Raw genomic sequence first — 22,605 nt, forward strand, 5'->3', positions numbered from 1 at the left:
TCTGTCTCCCATACATATAATTTAAATGTTTCTATCAAATACAGTAGATCTTGTCTTAAAATATTTTCTTGCTGATTGAGAATTTCTTCTATGGCTTGCATTTCCTGCTCTTTCTGCCTCTGTGTGGAAATATCTTGGCTTTGAAATGACTGACATTTTCTGAAAAGTCTGCTTTCAACATTTAACTGAATTAATAAGAGAGTTTTCTCTACTACTGCACTCCTCTGCTTCCCCTATTACTTCTTCAGGTTGTACCCGTTTTAATAAACTGCCCTTCTGAAGCAGCCTTCCATTCAAATACTTCATTTTCAATTTCCTCCATTTCTCTATTAAGTTTAATGTACTGATAAGTAAGCAGTTTATCTGCTACTGTACTCTTTTGTAAAACTTACCATGTCTGGGTGCCTTTGCCTATATGTATTCTTAAATATCTTCGACTTTGACTTAGTTTTAGCATATAAACTGTACCATATTAGGTCTAGCTTCTTCTGTCGGTTTCCCTCCGCTTTCTTTAGTTCTGAAGACACCTGTGGACTTCTCTCTACAAATTTTTGCTTCCTTTTGCTTACATATATTTTTTAGCTCAGTCAGTTAATGGCCTTAAAATGATCATAAGTAATATTGGTCATTTTTTCCACTTCAAAGATTTTTCTCCCCTGCAATTTTTAATTGTTCTTTTCAGGAACTCTGGGCTAGCATAGAAGAAACCAAACAATTTCTTTTTTCTTCTCAGTGCCCATTTCACTGTTTCCAGGCATTTTGTCGGGTGATCAATCTAACTCTTTGTAGACTATTGCGGTTTACTGCCACAATGAGGCCTTTTAAATAGTCTGTTGGATGAGAGTCTAGCACAGCATGAAGCTCTCTCTAATTCTTGGAGCACTGACTTTGAACTAATCTTTCTACCAGTGCTGCCTGCCAGGGCTAGGCACTTTTTTTCCCTTATTTTTTTCACCGACACTTACAACAGTCTATGCATATCAGTTTCTTTTTGGTGGGATTTAGTAAATAACGTGCCCGCCATGTGAAGGTACTCAAAGCTTCAGGATTATTTCAGTTCAAAATCAAACCTCCCTTCAGTTTTCTTTTTTCCCAACCAATTTCAGATTTCCATGCACAAAGTAAAATTACTTCCATAAAGGCTGTCACAGTATCCATGGAGAGAAATGCATCCATAAAGGTTGCTGCAGTGTCCTCAGAGAAGTCCTTTAGATGGAGGTCTCATGTGGCTGTCCAGAGCACTAAATCCCCTAGGTGAGGTTGTGCATTCTGCTGCATTACAGAGACTACTCATCATAAACCTGGTCATGTTGTAAGCAACTGTGAACTAGGACAGTAGCACATCTTTTATGGATCCATCATGCAACCCCGCACCTGTATGCTGCTTCTCTCTGGTGAGGTCATGCTTGAACTCTACTTTATGTAACAATTCAGAATCCATACAGCATGAAAAGAAGACAAAAGTAGCATTGATCAATGAAATCACCACACCCACTGACCACAGTGTCTTGCGTAGAGACAGACACAAAGTCATAAATTATCAGGATCTGCAGGCAGAAATGAAAGCAATGTGGAAGAAAGATACCCAGACAGTTCCAATAGCAGTAGGAACAACGACTCTTAAAAAACGACTCTACAATCGTATTTAGATATGTTACCAATACATGTAACCCCATACAAGTTCATTACTGGGCACACTGAGGGTGCTGCGAAGAGCACTTTTGGCCGACAAAGATTGAAACAATAGTAATTTCACAAACTTATTGTACTTTGACTTTGGAATGGGGTCCATTCCTGTCATGGTATTAGAAACCCAAAAAGATTTGGAGAGATAAAAAAAAAAAAAAAAAAACAGAGGGGCAAACTCATACACCTTGCTTCCCAGCTTGTTTGGAGCCTTACATTTCTTATTAGGGGGGCTGGTTCTGGGAGTAACAGCCCTTTCAGAATACCTGCCAATACCAGGTTTGGAAGTCTCACACCAAAATCCCCACTCTCAGTAAGGTAGCAATTTGCTTCTTCAGAGACTGAAGCCAATACATCAAGTTCTTCCCCAAGAAGCTTTGGTGGCATATTTAAACCAAAGGAGTTACCACTCAGAAGGGCTACTGAACAGATCTCCACGGCCTTCTGTAGCCTCCTCTGGAGGGAGGATACTGAACTCCCCCCCCCCCATACTGTTATATCAGTTCAGTGTACTCCCCACACTGTATGATGTGTAAGGAGTACAAGGGAAGTCAGCAACCACCTCATTTTCCACATCCGTAGTTGGACTCCAGATGGAAAGGAAGGTGTTCCTTCTTGTGTTGGGCATGTGATTCTTGGGGGTGGGGGTTCAAAAAAGGGGAAGTCAGAAACCACCTCATTTTCCACATCTGTAGTTGGACTCCAGATGGAAAGGAAGGTGTTCCTTCTTGTGTTGGGCATGTGTTTCTTGAGGGTGGGGTTTAGAGGAGGAGGAGAAGGAGACTTCTTCATTGCAGATGTAATCATAGAAGGCTCTGGTGGATGCAGCCTTTCAGACTACTGCTGAGTGACAGGCAAAACAGCAAGCCTCAACCCTTGCAGTGACTATAATAAAATGGACTCTCTTAGAGGCATGAACCTCTTCATATAAACCTCACATTATTGCATGAACCTCTTCATATAAACCTCACATTATTGCTCTATCAGAAACCAGGGGGAAAAAAAAAAAAAAAAAAAACTTTCTGCAAGTGAATAGACATAAGAAAATCATAACATCTTCCAAAATAACAGACCAGGAGTTAGATGTGGAGGAGGTCCCATGCTACTAATTAAATGTAATAAATCCTTTACAACCGTGAGCCACACCATCTCTTCACCTCAAGATGACAAAAAGTCCCAACTGGATAAGAAGTCACAAACTTAGGCAATCACTTAAAACAGGAGTTGCATACATTCTACCACCTTTCTCTATCAACTTGACTCTGAACACAAAGGAGATGCTTTTCCACAAAGCTAAAAAAATACCATTATATTGGGAGACTTCAATCTAAATGCCAATCACCCAAGGGTTGAACAATTGGCAAAACAAGCAGCAAGGTCAAACATTAACTAAAAACCAAATAACTATCACACCAGAAACGATAGAAGAAACCAAAAGTAATCCAAATCCGAGGCCCTTGTCAGCAAGAACAGCAGCTCAACAAATAAATCCTTAACGCAATTTATTGACAAAAAAACAAAGCGTTTTCACCACAATTATATGCAGCTTCATCAGAGGTAAGATGATATAACAGGAAAGGACACTACATAAATATCCCAAAAGCAGGAAGTGACATTTTCCAATTTCCTGAAATTTAACAATGTTGCATATTATATTCAAATCTAATAGCGCCTCTGCGCTCTCATACTACAACACATTTAAAATATTGTGCAGAAAACCAGCTCACATAAATGAAATAAAATAAAAGTGAACGTAAAAGATGAAAGTGTGCTTCTATTATATATGTAAAATGCTACACTTAACTTCAAATGTTTAAAACTTGAAAAATTGTTATTAGAAGTATATATTACAAAATTGTGAAATAACAATGGTTAAAAAGTTAGGTCGACAGCCCACCTATACTCAAGTTAATAAGACCTGTCAAATTACAACGAAACTTCTTGTTGCACATCACTACTAGTTACTTATATCGCAGACAACTATTATATGTGTAATCCAAGAACACATTTTATAGCATGCAGGCCCTATCCTAAACATATATATATGTTTTAACAAATATAAAAGCCTCTAACCAGTACATTTTTTAACAAATTAGTTTATCTAAGATAGCTTCTTAGTTTCAGTACCGATGTAATATTGCAGTTGCTATTAAGTCCAGGATGTCTAAACGCATCCAGACGCAACTGCCATTCTAATTCTCGGTTCTCCAAAATTAATGAAAATGGGCCACCCCTAATCTTCAATGGCACATGATCAATAGCCATGAAGTGGAAACCATGACCTGGATTCAAATCAATGTGTTTTGCCAATGTGTTATCACTCTTGCCGTTCCTAATAGCATACATATGTTCATACATTCGGTCTCGGACCCTACGGTCCGTCTTTGATGTAGAACGCTTGGCAACAGTCGCACATGGCTATGTATATAATGGATTTGCTCTCACAGTTTAATGGGAAGCGGATAAGGTATTTTTTGTCCCTCACCATAAATGTTTCACCTGTTTTAACCCTATTACAAAACTTACAAAAGCCACATTGCTGCATCCCTCTCTTTTTATTGAATATGTATTGGGATGTGTCCCTTTGTAACATTTCCTTAAGGTTACTAGATCTTCTAAAAATAAACCTAGGTGTACTACCTAATTTTTCAGCCAGATAGGAATTGGAGTTCATGAAATGCCAGTTCTTACGTATTATAGCCAAGATTCCTTTAGAATTTCTACTAAAGGTGGTAATGAAACTTGAAGTGAAGTCACATTCCTTACCTATAGGCGTAATCGCAACAACCTCATCATTGCTGGAATTCAGCCCAACAGGTGTTACGTCAATGATGGAATCAGCCTGTGTGAGGACTGTTTGTACTAATAAAGGTTTATAAAAACCATTAAGCCTTTTATTGGTAACTTCCTCTATCAGGTAAGGTAACATTTGGTCAGGATACCCTCTGTTCTTAAACATTTCCCTCAATAATTCACATTCTATAGTGAAATCAGTCATAGTACTGCACATTCTCCCTGCCCTCACCAGTTGTCCTTTTACAATCGACCGTTTCTGTTTGTATGGATGGAAACTGGTGAAGTGCAGGAAAGAATTGCAGTACGTAGATTTTCTAAACACTGTTGATGTCAAGGTACCACACCTAGGGTCCTTAACCAACTTGACATCAAGATAGTCTATCTCAGTCTGTGAGAAATTAAACGTAAATTTCAAAAACTCCGTTGTTGTGTTTAGAGTTTCAACAAATCTTGTGGCATGAGTTTCCAGGCCCTTAAACAATATAAAAATATCGTCAAGGAATCTGGTATAGTACATAACAGGTTCCATTAAACCAGGGGTTTTCCTTAGTATATTATCCTCCCAATAACCCATTACATAATTGGCCACACTAGCCCCACAAGGGGAGCCCATCGCTACACCTCGTTTTTGGAGAAAAAATTCTCCATTAAAAGTGAAGTAGTTTGACGTTAGAACTATGTCAAGCAATTCCGTAACTAAGTCAACTTCCAACCTAGAAGCTCCACAGTCCTGAAGCATCAGACCTATCCACTCTACCGCCTCCTGGTGCGGTATAGAAGTGTATAGGTCTACCACGTCAATGGTTAAGAAGTTGTTCTCACAATTATATGGAATATCACTAATCTTCTCAAGGAAGGACCAAGAGTCTTTGCAGATGCTAGGGATGGCTGTCATGTACTTGTCTAGTATATTGGTAATAAGTTTAGAACAGGGGTATGTGATAGATGACCTTCCGTCAATCAAAGCCCTCATGGGGGGGTTATTAATGTCCTTATGAATCTTGGGGATTCCAAACATGACAGGTACTTTAGGTAAGTTTATATCAATGTAATTTGATAAAATTTAAATTTTTTTAAAAACCAAATAACTATAACAAATAAGAAACAAAAGATGTATAAATCTGTGTATTCTGCTCAATTCCGTCAGGGACCAGAGCCCACTACTTTTCACAGAGACTTTTAAAACCAAAAAGTATGTTCTAGTTCATTACTTGTAGATCCTTTCCTCAAACTAAGCAAACATTACTCGTCAGCACCCTTAGCAATACACACACTGGAGTGCTCTGTACTCAGAATAATGTCTCAAATGCATTAGATAACCACCTCAAAACACACACGCGCACACAGAAAACACACTCTCCTGTAACAAGACATTTCAGGTTAAAAATGTCCATGGCTGTCAAAGAAATTAAAAGCAAGATCAAAGAAAAGTACAAGGCATGGAACGTTTGGAAAAAAGACCCCTCCAATCTAAACCTCTACCACCAAATCCTTGTATTGAAAAAATCAACTAGAATACTCACCAACAGTGCAAAAGCCTTGTACCTTAGGCAAAGGCAAAATGCTCTCTCCTCTCAGCCTAAACTATTCTGGAAAGAAATAAAATACCCAACGGGTGACACTACTGCAAACTCTATTAAAGCCAGTAACACAGCATACCCCAGATGCCTTTGCAAGCATCTTCAGAAGCCATCTCCTCTCTTACACATTACCAATGTATCCCTTTCTCACCCTCCAAGTACTCACCCTCTCCAAAATAGCCTCCATATCTTTACCCTTTAGAGACTCATGCTGCTACTTTACACTTCTCAGCCATAACTAAAAAACAGTCCAGATCTTCACTTTCTAAATTAAACACAGCAGGTGCAATATTCAGCAAGCTACATCCCAAATTCTTCAGCAGTAAAAAATTGGTAAAAACACTAGCACATGTTTTCAGCCTTTCCACTTACCAGTGGTGTAGTTCCATTCATATGCAAGCACTCATCCATTATACCACTCCCAAATGTCCACTCTCCCACTCAGTCTGAAGACTGCAGAGCAATTTCAAACCTCTGCCCCAATATGAAAATCAATGAAAAACTAACAGAGTAGATGTATAAGCACAAATAACTATGAAATGCTGTGTGACCAACAGCATGGCTTTGGAAACTCCATCACTCAACTGCACTGCTGTCAGCATTAGGTACCATTTACAGAAGCATTAGTAATGGACTTACTGCTGCAGAGTGTTTCTAGATACGGCATGTGTCTTTGAGCCAGTAAACTGCAGCCTTTTACCCAAACTTCAAGAAATTAATTTTGGTGAAAATGCCATACACTGGCTTAAAATCTACTTGCAGGACAGGCCATTTTAAATCTTTGCTAAAAACCTATAACAGCACATTACTATCTAATATAAATAGACTAAACATAGGAGTTCCTAAAGGTTCATTACTTCTGAACAACATCTCTCATGACTAAACAAAACTAAAATAAATTACACACACTGATGGCTCACATAACCGCCAACTACAAAGCACTCATTCTCAATTCACAAACATTTGCAATTGGCTACACAACATTAAACTCCAAATTACCATTACCAAAGCAAACATCATGCTACTCCACGCAGAAAAGAAACAGACTTCCCATCCTCCCTTATACAACAGATTTTGGTAATATTCCAAACGTTAATAAAAATATTTTATATAATAAATAAAACTCTGGATCCATTACTACACAGAGACATTTCTCGTTTCTTTCACTAGATGCAAGGATGGCTATAGCCAAAAGTTTCCTAAAATCTATACTTGAATAGGTCCTTCCACTTGTTACCCTTCAGTCTGCAAGAGAAACACTCAAAAAAATTCAAGTTAGAGAGAATAAAAGACTTCGATATTTATTTATTTCCAGTTTGGTTACCAGGGAAGTCCACTGGGTCAACATGACACCTTTTCAGTGGAGGCCTGGGGAGAAAAGCTCCAAGAAAGCATTGTACAAGTTCAAATTACAATAAAATGCAGAAGTATACAAGTTAACATTGTATTGGGAAACACAAATAAGAATTTACAAAAAGCATAGTTGGCAGAATCTGTTAAGAGAGAAGTTAAGGGTGATTCAGTTACTTTTGATGCAAGAGAAAATGAGTGTTGAGTGTGAGTGTCAGTTAAATTACATTTGTTGAGGAATCAGATTATGCTTGCTTTATATACATAATTAAAGTAGAAAGTAGAAAATTATTCACAATATTTACATTAATTACAGGTTTAGTCAAGTGAGCACAGCTCTACGAATTGTAAGTTGGTTAAAGATAGTGAAGCTAAAGAAGTTAAAGAGAGCTTGTAAAGGGTTATAGGTATGAGACTGTGGGAGATTAAGAGAGCTGTGTACCAGGGAAAAGGACCCCTAGGGCATAGAGATAGCAAGGATTAAGTAGGGTGGAGGCAAGTGCATTTCCATTTAGTGGACAAGTGTTTGAAAAGTTGGCTTTTGAAGTTGTCAGAGTTAGATGTGGTTCTTAGTGTGGAGGGAAGGGAATTCCATTTGTTTGCCTAGAGCATAAGAGAGGAACAGTTGGCCAGCAGGGCGCTTAGGTTTGTGGATAGCAATTAGATTCTGGTGCTCAGATCCAAGTGTTCTGCTAGGAATATAGGGGGGAAGGATATTAGCTAGAGCAGGGCATGTTGTGGGATGAAATAGAAGTCTATGTGCTGTGGATAGTTGCAGGTAGTCCAGGTGGTTAGAAATTTCCAGCCAATTCAAGGATTGAAGGGTGAGGCATTGATGGGTGGAATGTTTGGAATTGGTGGCAAATTTAGAGATTTTATTGTAGCAGTTTTCAAGTCTGGAGGTTGTGGAGGCGGACAGGTTGGTTAGGAGAGGAGCACCATATAATAAGGAAGGAAGAAGATCTATAGTGACCACAGTATGCCTAGTGGAGTTAGAGAGAAAGTGATTGTTCCTATACAACATACCTAGCTTTTGGAGTTTTTTTTTAATGTTTTGTTGAATGTGGGTGTCGAACTTGAGGTGTTCATCAACAGTTATGCCTAAGAGTTTAGCAGAAGGTACCACTTCTATGGGTGAGTTGGATTGGCTAAGGACTTTGAATTCATTTTTGTTATAGGAGTAGGTCTTAGAGGGGGGGGAATAGTAGGATTTTAGATTTATTTGCATTGAGAGAGAGGTGGTTTTGGTGCATCCAGTTTACTTCCAGATTAAAACTGCCATCATGTCCTTTATGTGTAAAAACCCTCTGATTACAAATCGCTAAGAGTCAACTTTCTCCTCAATTCACCAATGCTCAGACTTCTACATCTTGGGCAACGGCCACCTCTCAAAAAGGTTATTCCAAATCAGAAAGGAAGGCTATTCCATTATAAGCAGGAAAGAAAGTATAATTACATTGAACTGACCTACCTTCAAACTAGCCATAGCAGAAAAAAGGCTCTTCAGAATACGACTAAAGTACAGTTTTGTACCTACCATAAATGTAGATGTCCGATAGGCATGCATCTGCAGTCCTTACAAATGGGTTGTCCTGTCGTCAGGCAGCCCTTCGGTCGGCCGGATTCCAAAGTCTGGGTCTGGCCTCGGCTGGTGTCGCACTTCACCCGACGTCATAGCGGCAGTTCTACGGGTATAAAGGCATCAGCCGACGCCATTTTCCTCAGTGTTTCTTGCCCCAGATGCCAGGTGCCCTCTAGGAAGGCTAAATTTGGATAAATGCAAATGGTTCCAAATAGTAGAGAGCAAACAAAAAATAAGCATGTATGTACATATATACAAACAAATACACCATAATAGATTCCCCCAGCTAGCTACAAGATGGGCAAATACCCTAGGAGTACCACAGAGGGGAAGGAGGATGGGTAATCCTGACTGCAGATGCATGCCTATCGGACATCTACATTTATGGTAGGTACAAAACTGTACTATGTCCTTCAAGGATGCATCTGCAGTCCTTACAAATGGGTAGAATACCATAGCCAAACTGGGGGAGGAGGAGAAATAAGATTATGGTGTAGTTAAGATCCCTTGCAAAACAGCAGTGGCAAAACCTGCTCGGGATCTGGAGTATAAAGGTAAATTATAATGCTTGGCAAATGTATGCACAGAGCTCCAAGTAGCAGCCTCTAAAATGTCTTTGGTAGCCACTCCTCGTAAAAAAGCGGTGGTAGTGGCTGTAGCCCTTGTAGAGTGAGGCCTGATGTTTTCTGTAGTTTTCTTCCCATGGTAGGAGTAACAAAATCTAATGCAATTTCCTATCCACTTAGAGATTGTCTGTTTTGAAAGCAGGAAAGCAGTTTTCCATGATAAGTATTGTAATTCTGTTGTTGCTGCTGGTTCGAAAGGAGGTAGTGTCAACTTTTCTAGCACAAAGTTCAAGTCCCATGCTGGCAATGGTGGCTTCCTAGGTGGTTTTACATTTTTAATTCCTCTCAGAAACTGCCTGAGCAGAGGATGAGAGAAGACTGGAGGATCCAAGTTGTATTCTGCTGAAATAACTGATGCATGAATCTTAATGGAAGAATAGGACAGGCCGTTGTGGAAGAGCTCTGCCAAGTATTCCAGGATGTTAGCTATGTTTACCAGTGACACATTCTCTCCTTTTGCTGTACTCCAAATGAGATATCTTTTCCATTTTGCTGAATAATTTTTTCTTGAGGGTCTGCGAGCCTCCAAGATAATGTCTTTAACCCTTTGAGATAAATCTGGGTTATTTTGTCTTATGCAATGTTCCAGGCAGCCAGCTGCAGTGTTTTCAGGCTTGGATGCAGGGTTTTGAAGTTGTTCTGTGTTAACAGCAAGGGAACTAGGGGCAGAGGCCATATTTGTTCCCGAGACATACTCCTCAGTAATGGGTACCAATGTTGCCGTGGCCAGTCTGGAGCTATCAGGATGATCCTTGGATGGTCTTCTTTGATCTTCAATAGCACCTTGTGCATCAAAGGAAGAGGTGGGAATGCATATGCTGTCAGGTTTTTCCAACTGAAAGATAGGGAGTCCACTTTCCAAGCAAGTGGGTGGTACGTCCTTGTGCAGAATTTTTTCAGTTGGTGATTGTGTGGGGATGCAAATAAGTCTATTTCTGGTAGTCCCCATTTCCTTGTAATGGTTTTGAAGATGTCCGGATGCAGCATCCATTCGTGGGCATCCGTGGTAGTTCTGCTTAGGATGTCTGCTAGTATATTTTCTTTTCCTGGCACATAAATTGCTTGTAACCGAATGTTGAAGCTCAGTGCCACATTCCAGAGGTCCATTGCCATCCGGCATAGAGGGTATGAATGTGTGCCTCCCTGTTTGTTGATGTACCACATAACTGTGGTGTTGTCCGTCCTTATCAGCAGTTGGCCCTGTCGAAGAAATGGTCTGAATGCCTGAATTGCCAGTTTTACTGCCAGCATTTCCTTTTGATTTATGTGTAGGTGCAGCTGGTCTTGAGTCCATAAGCCTTGTATGCACTTGTCCAGCATGTGTGCCCCCCAGTCTGTCGTGATGGTCTGGCTTGGTTGAGTGCTGTGGAAGGGCAGTCCCTTGTTTGTTTGACAGGCCTGAGCCCACCATTGGAATTCTTGCTTCAGGCATGGAATTATTGGAATTTGGGTTTCTAGGCTGTGCTTGTGCTGAGACCATAAATTCCTTAGGTACCACTGTAACTTTCTCATATGTAGTCTGGCATGTGGAATCAATATTATGCACGATGCCATGTAACCGAGAGCTTGCAGGACTTTTCTTGCTGTTAGCTGGTTCTGCTTTGTTAATGCCATGAAGTAGAAAGGGAGTTGCTCCTGTTTTTCTACTGTCAGGAATGCCATTTGTTTTGATGTGTCCAGATCTGCACCCAAGAAGGTTATCCTTTGGGATGGTATCAGCCTTGACTTTTTTATATTGACTGTGTATCCCAGGGCTTGTAGTAGATGAATGACCCTTTGCAAATCTTTTGTTAATTTGTTTTGTTGTCCGCTTGTAACAGGCAGTCGTCCAGGTAAGGGTAAATTTGAATTCCCTGAAGCCTGCAATGAGCAATTACTGACGCCAGGCATTTCGTGAATACTCTGGGCGCAGTAGATAAGCCAAAGGGCAATGCTGAGAATTGATAATGCTCTGATCCTGCAAGAAATCTGAGGTATCTTCTGCAATTTGGTCGTATGGGGACGTGCAGGTATGCCTCCTTGAGATCTAGTTACCAGCCAAGACTCCTTGCCCAGCATGGGAAGAAGCTGCTGTAGGGTCAGCATTTTGAATTTTGGAACAATGAGGTATGTGTTTAAAGCGGACAGGTCGAGAATAGGCCTCCATTGATTTTCTTTTCTTGGTACCAGGAAAAGTCTGGAGTAAAATCCTTGCCCTTGTTCCATAGATGGTACCCTTTCTACAGCTCTCATCCTTAGTAAGCGAGTTATTTGTTCTAGAGCTTCTGTCTTCTGATTTGGAGGTAGGTTTGGCATTCCTCTCTTCCTTGGTAGAGTATGGAAGTGAAACCTGTAACCTTGGTCTATTGTCTGTAAAATCCATTTGTCTCCTGTGATGTAATGCCAGTTTACTGAAAATAAGGCTAGCTTCCCGCCTAAGGGTGCCTCTAGTTGTTCCCTGGTAGGCGGTGCCAGAGCCAAGTCACTGGGATTGTCCTGTGGAAGTGGTGGTGGTGGCTGGATCTGTGGCTGTACCTCGCTGGTTGTTAGTCTGCCACTGACGTCCCCTGTAGGCACCTCTGGATTGACCCCTGCCTCTTGAGCGTCTATTCCTGCCTCTCGGAGCTCTGGAGGGGTCTGGAAAGGACTAATTCTTGGAAGGCCAGTTCCTGATAAACCGTGGAGGCTGGACCTGCAAGAAATCCTTGACTGTCTGGACAGATTTTGCTTTCTCTTCCACCTTCTTCAGCACCTGCTGTGCAGGGGAGCCAAACAAATTGAGCTTATCCACGGGAGCATCTAGGAGCTTTGATTTAACATGGTCTGGTAAGGACTGTTCTTTTAACCATGCATGTCTTCTGATCACTGTGCCAGTCATGGCTGATCTAAAGGAAGCCTCCAGTGCATCATAGCCACATTTTAAGGAATGATTACTGACCTGCTGAATGTTATGCACCATTTCCTGTACAGATTTTTTGTCTAATGGTTCATCCGAGGACAGTTTATTAGTTAACTGGTCTAACATAAATTCCTGATACTGAATCATGTGGAATTGACAGTTCAAGGCCCTAGCTGAAAGAGTAGCAGAAGTGTAAACTTTTACCCCATCTCTAAGGCCCTAGATTCCCTTCCAGAGGGGAGGGGGTTTTTGGTAGAGATAGCTGCTACAGCCTTGGGTCCCTGGGAGATAGTTTCGGGATCTGCAAAAGGGGCCTTATACAAATGATAATGTGTGTCCGGAACCCTGTAGTACCTATCGGGCTTAGCAGGGGCCGGAGGAAGAGAATCAGGAGCAGTACAAGCATCATTAAAAGCATCATCCACAACAGTAAGTACTGGAGGAATGGCTAAAGGCCTATGCTGTGGCAAATGCAAAAAGGTTCTAAGCCTTTTCCTAGAGTTTGAAAAATCCTGGCCCTGCCATTGAAATTGTTCCCTCATAGCATGCAAGGTTTCCCCAAAAGAAAATTCCTCAGGCGGAGAGGCAGAAGGAATGGACTCTTCTGCATCAGAGTCCTCATAAGGAGAAAAAGGGGCCTCTGGAGGGTCTGAATTATCTGATTCATCAGAGGAGCCATCAGAAGAAACTGGCTCAGGGGGCTCTATTCTAGTCCTCTTCTCTGGAGGTGGGTGAGAGGCCCTGTCTGGATGTGGTTGGGATCCCCGGATCAAAGAAATGAGATCCTCTGCTAGACTAAGCATTTGTGAACTAGAACTGGGCCTGTGAGAGGGAGTCTTAGCAGGCACAGTTTTGGTAGTTTTTGCTGCTTTAGCCCTGGCAAAGGCCTTAATCGACATGGATGCAGGAGGCCTAGCAGCTCCACGTGCAGGGGTATAAATACCCAAAGGGATAGTATCTGATAAATCCTGAGAACCTGCAGGAGCAGGTGGGATTTCAGTAGCAGATTCAGCCAAGCTGGATGAGGCCTCGGTAAGTGGCAAGCTTTCGGCCGAAGGAAGAACCGTGGACTCGGTTTCAGCTGAAACAGAGACACCCGCGGTTGGCTTAACCGCGGTTTCGGCCGAAACCGCGGACCGCGAGTGTCGGTCCTTTTCCTTGCGTTTTTTAGAAATTTGCGTAGTCGGAGTATCCGACGGCATAATCTAAGCAAAAGCGGAGCCGAAAAACTCTTCAGCAAATTTAGACCGACGTCCAAGCGTTCGTCGGTTGAAAGAAGCACAGGCTAGACAAGCTGCTATGTCGTGGTCTGGGCCTAAGCAAGGTAAGCAGTAAGAGTGGAAATCTTTATGAGGTATTTGTTTCCCACAATTTAAACAGTTACTCACTTTTTCTGACATCGGCTGAGGCAAGAAAGAGTCCCCAACGGGGTACTTAGCTTTTTAGAAGTCTTCGGTACTTGTAGTAGTAATCTCTGGTTCTGACCGACCGGCACTTGCGAACAGCTTCTGCTTCGGGCGCCACACGGCAAGAAAGACTGAGGAAAATGGCGTCGGCTGATGCCTTTATACCCGAAGAACTGCCGCTATGACGTCGGGTGAAGTGCGACACCAGCCGAGGCCAGACCCAGACTTTGGAATCCAGCCGACCGAAGGGCTGCCTGACGACAGGACAACCCATTTGTAAGGACTGCAGATGCATCCTTGAAGGACATCTGCATGGAACCAGCTACTGGTTTAAAAGAAAAATAATGCACAAAAGCTTTGAACATAAAAAAACAGCTTCACCTTGCACATGCTGCTTAAGTGGAACTGCTTTGACAAATTCTGGCTAGTTTTGTAGCCTAAAATGGCAGCTAGACATATTTGTAGTAACTTGCACGATGCAAGTATTTTTTGAATGTTTCTGCTCTTCAGTTTTGATAGTAACTGCATGCAGACCAGCCTACCTTCACAGGCAAAACTCTCACCCTCTGAGCACAAGACATCTGGGCAAAGCAAAAAGGGGACAAAGGCCCAAAATAGGGGCACATTTTAAATACTGCTATTATAAACTTAGAAAGTTGCTATAATAAACATTTTTGTGATAGCATGCATTTCTCTGAAGGATATTATTTTGAAACTCAAAATGTCTTGTCATATAATTACTTAAAATTCTCAATGATTTGCTGAAGACCACAGATTTCATGAGAAAAGACCAAAAATATGAGGCAAAAAACTGGACAGTAGAGAGGTAGTGACAAATTTTAAAAATGAATAATCGTATTTAGAAGCATACAAATTGGTAACACTTTCATAAAAAATTGAAATCCAGCTGCTTCTTTTCATTTGCTCATTTAGGAGTAGCTTCCCTATCTAAGAGGATTTACAAGGACCTAGAATTATGTCAAGAATCTGAAATTTTATAAAACAACTCAGAACCATTTCTGAGATAAAGAAAATGTATATGCAAACAGCAAAAAACAGCCAGTACTCTGAGGAAAGACCCTATGAAAATACTCAAAAAAGTTGAGGAGATAAAGGATTCCTTTAAGAAAAGCAAATGCATTTTTGAAATCTGAAATGCTTACTGTGCAGTTTACCTCCAAGTACAGTTTTCCTAGTAAAAGCCTCTGCTAAAAATTGTCATATGTAAAAAAGGAATAGCACAATAAAGTAAAGTTAAAACACATCTGAATCTTTGAGGCTTTATAAAACACAGTGGTGTACATTTACCATAAATGAAGATGTTAGAGTGTATTCACTGTTGCAGTTATTAGATTTGGGTTATCTGCCTGCAGGTAGCCCTCAGCCGGCCTGAATACCAGAGTCTTGGATTCCTGCGTCGGATGCTCTCTCTTCTTCCATGATGTCAGGTTGTCAGGGGTATAAAACATGCAGCAGACACCATTACATCAGTTTTTCTTGCCCCAGATATCAGGTGCCCCCACAAAGGGAAGCCATTATAGGTTACGTTACACCAGAAAGCTCAAAAACACCAAACAAGAAGAAAAGGTAGAGCCAAAAGAAGTCAGGGGGGCTGCAGGGAGGGTAACCAGGACTGCAACAGTGAATACACTCTAACATCGACATTTATGGTAAGTGTACACAACTGTACTATGTTCTTTGTGTTTCACTGTTGCAGTCACATTTGGGAGGATTCCCAAAGCTAAGGCAAGGAGGAGGAAGTTAGAGAGCATTAGGGCCAGCTATTAAGCCCTGCAAAACTGCAGTGGCAAAACCAGCTCTGGATTTAGAAAAAATAGACATGTGGTAATACGTTGTGAAGGTATGTACAGAGCTCCAAGGTAGCAGCTTCTAGGATGTCCCTGGTAGGGACCCCTCTGAGAAAGGCTGTAGAGGTAGATGCAGCCCTCGTGGAATGTGATCTTACCCCTGTGGGGTAGGTTTCTCCATGGTGCTTATAGCAGAAATAAATGCAATGGGCTATCCATTTAGAAATGGTTTGCTTTGAAATGGCCTTCCTCTCTGTCCCTGCAGCAAAGCCAACTAGCAGCTGTTCAGATTTTCTGAGAGACTTAGTCCTGTCCAAACAAAATCTCAGTTGTCTGTGCACGTCCAAAGAGTGCAGAATTCATTCTCCTTTGGTTTTTTGGATTCGGGAAAAAGGTAGGCAAATGAATGGACTGATTTAGGGCCACACTAGACACCACCTTGGGCATAAAGGAAGGATTGGTCCTGATGGAAACCCCGTCTGCATGGAAGATAATGAAGGGCTCCACTGCCATGAGGGTTTGTAATTCAGACACTCTTCTTGCTGAAGTGATGGCTAGAAGAAAGGCCGTTTTCTAAGAAAGGAATTTCAACTCTGCAGTTGAAGCTGGTTCAAATGGAGGGAGAGTTAGCTTTTCCAATACAAAGTTAAGGTCCCAGGCTGGAGTAGGGGCTCACCTGAGGGGGGGGGGGTCTTAAATTTTTAGCCCCTCTGAGGAACTGCTTTAACAGGGGGTGAGAGAAGAGGGGTGGTTCAGTATTATAATGTGTTAAAATTGCAGAGGCATGAATTTTAATTGACAAGAAGGATACGCCCTTGGGGAGCATTTCTATTAAGTACTAAAGAATATGAGGTAAGCTGGGCACCGTAGTGCCCATACCCTGGGTCTGCCTACAGGAACAGTATCTTTTCCAGTTTTCAGCATAGGATTTTCTAATACTAGGTCTCCTTGCTTCCAGAATGACATCCAGCACCTGCTTATTGAGGGATGCTATTGGAGAGCTCAAGGAATTAGTCAGGCTGCAAGGTTCAGGGTTTGAAGCGGAGGGTGCAGAATCTGGCCCGCCTGCTGGGAAAGCAGGGAAGGTGTCTGAGGTAGGTGCCATGGATCCAGCAGCATCATGCTGCGCAAGAGGGGGTATCAGTGCTGGCGGGGCCAGTCTGGTGCAATAAGTATTGTCCTTGGTTTGTCCTGTTTGACCTTTAGCAGAACCTTAGAGAGGAGAGGCAGAAAGGTGAAGGCATAAACCGAGAGGCTTTCCTAGGTAAAGGACAGGGCATCCACTTTCCAAGCTTGACTGTGGGGAGTCCTTGTGCAGAATCTGTCCAATTGGTAGTTCTGGGGGGAGGCAAACAGGTCTGTCTCTGGAGTCCCCCATTTGTTCCTCAAGAGGTTGAATATTTTTGGTTCCAGTTTCCATTCGTGTGGGTCCATTAGATTTCTGCTTAGGTCGTCTGCCAGTGAATTTAGCTTGCCTGGCAGGATTTGAGCTTGTAGGTGCACTTGGTAGCTCAAGGCTGTGTACCACAGAGCCATGGCTAGTCTGCAGAGAGGGTACAAGTGGGTCCCCCCCTTGCTTGTTTATGTACCACATAACTGTGGTGTTGTCTGCCTTTACCAATAATTGTCCTGGAAGGATGTGGCCTTTGAAGGCCGTCAGGGAATTCTGTACAGCCAACATTTCTTTTTGGTTGATATGCAAGTGCATCTGACTCTGGCTCCATTTGCCCGGAATGCACTGCCCAACCAAGTGAGTCCCCCATGCATGGTCTGATGCATCTGTTAGGGTTTGGGCAGCAGGGGGTAGATTGAAAGGGAGCCTCTTGTTGTGATGGCAGGCCTCTGCCCACCAAAGGAACTCTTGTCTTTATACAAGGAATGATAGGAATCACTGATTCCAGGTCCTGAGAATGTTGACACCATAGGCTTTTTAGATACCATTGTAGTTTTCCTCATATACAGTCTTGGATATGGAATTAGTAGAATGCAAGAGGCCATGAACCCCAGGGCTTGCAAAATTTTCCTTGCAGATAGCTGGGTCTTTGACTACCTTTTCAAACTACTGGCCACAAACTTTTCTCTGGCGTGAGGTAAGCCATCTGGGAAGTTGTGTTCAAGCTTGCTCCCAGGAATACAATCCGTTTGCAGGGTACTAGATGAGATTTCTTTTTGTTTATGGTGTACCCCAGTGAGGTTAGAAGTTTCTTTACAAATGCCAGAGGTTTTAAAAGCTTGTCCTGGCTTTCTGACTGAATAAGACAATCATCCAGGTATGGGTATATTTGAATATTTCTCTGCCTGCAAAATGCAATGGCTGGAGCTAGACACTTTGTGAATACCTTGGGCGCAGTAGATAAGCCAAAGGGAAGTGCAGAGAACAAATAGTGCATGGAGCCTGCCCTGAAGTGTAGGTATTTCCTGCAAGATTCCCTTTTTGGAATGTGCAGGTAAGCCTCCTTTAAGTCTAAGGTTGCCAACCAGGCATCTATGCCCAACATAGGAAAGCAGCTGTTGAAGTGTTAGCATTTTGAATTTTGGGATTACCAAAAAGGTGTTTAGAATAGAGAGGTCCAGGATAGGTCACCAGAAGCTGCCTTTTCTGGGTACCAGGAAAAAAAAGTCTTGAATAAAAACCTTGTTCCCTTTCTTCTGCTGGGACAGGTTGAATAGCCCTGATACTTAGAAGAGAGAGAACTGAGCCTCTGCCCACCGATTTGGGGGTAGGTCTGGCCAAATGTTTGGGGTTGGTAGGGTGTGGAAGTGGAATCTGTATCCTTGGGAAACTATATTTAAAACCCATTTGCCCTGAGTAATGAGTTCCCAATTTTTTGCATGCAGGGCGAGCTTTCCTCCTAAGGGAGCAGGCAGTTGAGCAGGGCTTGGAAGGGTTATGGTTAAGTCATTGTGACATTTTTCCGTATGGGGTGTCTTACTACTTCCTGTTTTGGAAGTGGGAGCCCCCCACTGCCTAGGCCTGTGTGTAGCCTGAGACTGTAACCTAGGTGGTCTGCTGTTCCTGGGTTTGGACTGAGAAGGCCTGGAAGACTGGAAAGGACCAATTCTTTGAAGGCCAATGCCTACTAAATCTGGGAAGCTGTACTTGCAGGAAATCTTTAACAGTTTGCATAGATTTAGCTTTTTCCTCCATCTTTTTGAGGACGACTTCTGCTTTGTTGCCAAACAGGTGGTCTTGGTTTAAGGGAACATCCAGTAATTTAGCTTTAACATGACCTGGCAAGTTTTGCTCCTTAAGCCAAGCATGCCTTCTAAGTACAGACCCAGTGACAGCAGCCCTGCAAGATGCTTCTAAAGAGTCAAATCCACATTGCAAAGTATGTTTACCAACTTGTTTAGCAGAAAGCATTAAATCCTGTAATTCTTTATGTTCAGCACAGTCAGGAATCATCATTTTCTGTTTAGGTAGTCCCATAATATGCTGCTGATACTTTAACATATGAAACTGGCAATTTAAGGCCCTAATGGCCAAAGTAGCAGAAGTGTATACCTTCTTACCCCATCTGTCCAAGGCCCTAGAATCTCTATCGGAGGGGGTAGGATTTTTGGCAGTAGTAGCCTTAATGCCCTTTGTTCCTTGGGAAATGGTCTCTGGATCTGGAGTAGAATTCTTGAAGAGGAACTTGTGAGAGTCAGGTACTCTAATACCTGTCAGGTTTTCTGGGAGCTGGAGGTAAAGTGTCTGGGGACAGGCTAGATTCCAAGAAGGCATCATCTACAATGTCCAGAACAGGAGGTATAGCTAAAGACCTGTGTTGAGGGAGGAGTAAGAATTCCCCAAGCCTCTTTTTGGAGTGAGAGTAATCCTGGCTTTCCCAGCGGAAATGCTGCCTAAGAGAGTGTGCAAGGTTTCACCAAAAGAAAAAAATCTTCTGGAGGAGAAGCAGAGGGAATGGAATCCTCTACATCAGAATCCTCATAGGTAGACAAGGGTAAATCTAGATCAGAATAATCAGAAAAATCAGAATCCTGGTCAGAAGTATCAGAAGGAAAATCAGTTCAGAGTCTCTCACAGGGGGAAGGCTGGCTTCCCCTAATTAAAGTAATAAGGTCTTCAGCCATTCTAAGCATTTGTTTATTTAGGCATATGGGCGTCACCATGTGATTTTTCTAGGTGTGGGTCGAGTTTTAGGCCTGGATGAAGAAGATGGTGTCTGTTTAAAATGCAAATCTGTAGGCCTGAATACACCCTCAGAAGCCGGTGGCTGTACAGCGACTCCAGACCCATCCAAGATAGAGACATTCGCAGGTTCCACAGTCGAAGAAGCATCTTGAGGCATACCGGACCCCGAATGATCTCTGTAGAGGCCTGCAAATCTGAAGTAGCGGGTATCAGCATCTGCGAAAGCGCCCGAGTACCGGCGAACTGGCGACTAGCTTAACGGAAGCGTTGCCGGCAGTTTTGGACATATGCGGTCCGTCTCTTTCTTTATCCTTACGTTTTTTCAGAATATGGGTAGTCAGATGGCTTACAGAAGCCATTTCTGGATAGTTAAACTGAATACCAAAATAATTTGCTGCGAAAATAGACCTATGACGAACAGTTCAGGGGTTGAATAAGGCACAGAACTGACAGCGAGGGACGTTGTGGTCTGGGCCTAAGCAAGGAATGCAGTAAGAATGAAAATCTTTGAGGTATTTGCTTTCCACAGCTAAGACAATTGTTAACTTTTACTGACATTGGTTAAGAGCAAGAAAATGGATCCCCAACGGAGTACTTAGCTTATTTCGAAAGCTTTGGTTCTGAAACTAGAAAATGAAAATTTTTAGCAGTCGGCCAACTGGCACTTGCGAACTACTTTGGGCACCGTGCAGCAAGAAAGACTGTTGTAATGGCGTCATCTGCATGTTTTATACCCCTGACAACCTGACGTCATGGAAGAAGAGACAGCATTCGACGCAGGAATCCAAGACTCTGGTATTCAGGCCGGCTGAGGGCTACCTGCAGGCAGATAACCCAGATCTAATGACTGCATCAGTGAAACACGAAGAACATCAGCGTAACTGCTACTCAACACTGCTGCTTTAAACAAACATGCCATCTTTGAAATAAAGTGCTAATATAACAAAATGTGAAGTGTAACAGTTTTATCGAACAAATACTTTTAAGTTGAACATTTGAACTTACTACACTATAGTTTACAGATTTTAGTCAGTTTTAAATACAATGAAGAGAGTGTAATAACATTAAGTGCAAAATAGAGTGAAAAACAGAACACATCCATGATTTTATCAGCTGCTGTACATTTACATTAGTAGGCAAAATTAAACTCTGCGACTTGTCTTAGCAGCGTTAAGATGCCCTGATCTTGATGTTGCTTGAAACCAACGAAAGAACATTAAGAATGTACAAAGAACACTTACTTCATCAGGATTGGCATTAAATGTCAGACTGCCTTCATCTAGCTGCATGTAAAGGCGCCTGTAAGAGAACCCAGGCGGGTGTTTCTTGTTGTACATTGAACAGTGACCCCAAGTGGATTTGCACAGCCTAAGAAGAAATAACAAAAGCTAACCGATAAAGTGTTCATTCTACATAAAATGCAGCTTATTAAACAATTTCATTTAATTGCCTCTACTAATCAATAGTAATGTACAGACCTTCAAAAAGAATTACTGTGCAATGAATGTTAAATCATTTTTCCAAAGCTTTCAGACAATGCATTGTGTGTGATACAAAAAGTAGTTTTGTAAATTTTACACTCATACTGTCATTTACAGCTTTAAGTTCAGACCTAAAATTACCATGTACACCACACTCACCACAGTCTTGGGTTCCATTTCTCAGCATGACAACATAAAGTGAAAAAAAAAAATTGTAAACAAGTCTGTATGGCAGGGTGAGCATAACTGCCTTAATTGTGGATCTTCAAAAGAAGAGATCTCCCAAAAATAAATAATTACAAAACTTTGTTACTTAGGTTAGAAGGCTAAGAAACTACATTCATCACTTCTCGGAACTGACTCATAATGATACCACACATTCGGTACCTAAACATTTAGCCCACAACATAGATAAATTTGATGTGAACTTCAACTCATGCATCATAACTACCCCAAATGATTCCTCAGTTTATGACTCTCCATACATTCACAGGTGATTACTAGGCTAATGGCACAAGAGCCTTTACAAGCCAATAGTAACAAAGATATAAATAATACTGTCCTATCTTAACTCCCCAGGATATGGGATGGTGTAGTATCAGGGTCTTCTGGTTTTGGAGCTCAGATTCATTTTACAGACTGCCTCTAACCGCTATAGGGCCATAGGCAGTAACCCAACAGTGAATTTAATGTTCCATATCTACTTATCCACATTCTTTTTGAAGAGATTGAGGGACAGGCTTTGTTTTATGAAGATGGTAAATGTATTCCATCGAGGAGTTAGCCTTTGGGATACAAATCTGTCTCTCCAGTAAGTTCTGTTTAAGGCTCAGGTCCATGTAACGTGCAACCCTCGTATAATTTTTCTTGCAAACATGTAACATTTTCATCAGGGCTAGATCAGAGAATACCTTGTAGGTAAGGTACAAGTCACCTTTCAATAAACGATATGACATGGAGTAAAAGGAGAGGACTTTTAGTCGGTCTGCATAAGAGTTTTTTTTTTTTTTTGTGAGGAACCTCTGGGACCACTCCAGTTGGTGTAAGTGCCTGGTTAGGTACATACAGAAGGGAGCAGTGTACTCGATTATGGGCCTGATGAGAGCAGAGTACAATGGCACTAGGACTTCCTTTGATCTTGATGCTATGCCTTTACTTATAAAGTTGAGCCAAACAGAAGGATTTCCTCACTAACATAGCTACCTGGTGGTCAAAGTTTATGTCCCTCATCACTGGGTCTATAATACTGATAAGACTCCCCTAAAAATAATTTG

General features: G+C 41.9%; 1 protein-coding gene across 1 annotated transcript in view; it reads right to left on the minus strand.

Annotated features, from left to right (window-relative positions):
• Positions 1-22,605, minus strand: part of FBXO8 (F-box protein 8) — a 361,063-nt gene that overhangs the window by 250,576 nt on the left and 87,882 nt on the right. The window contains exon 3 of the mRNA XM_044060422.1: positions 21,092-21,218. Coding sequence (XP_043916357.1) covers positions 21,092-21,218 — 127 coding nt within the window. The remainder of the gene's footprint in view (positions 1-21,091; positions 21,219-22,605) is intronic.

The sequence above is a fragment of the Protopterus annectens genome, chromosome 2.part0 (genome assembly GCF_019279795.1).
Source record: "Protopterus annectens isolate FY-2018-M chromosome 2.part0, PAN1.0, whole genome shotgun sequence".
In the NCBI taxonomy this organism is placed as follows: domain Eukaryota; kingdom Metazoa; phylum Chordata; order Ceratodontiformes; family Protopteridae; genus Protopterus; species Protopterus annectens.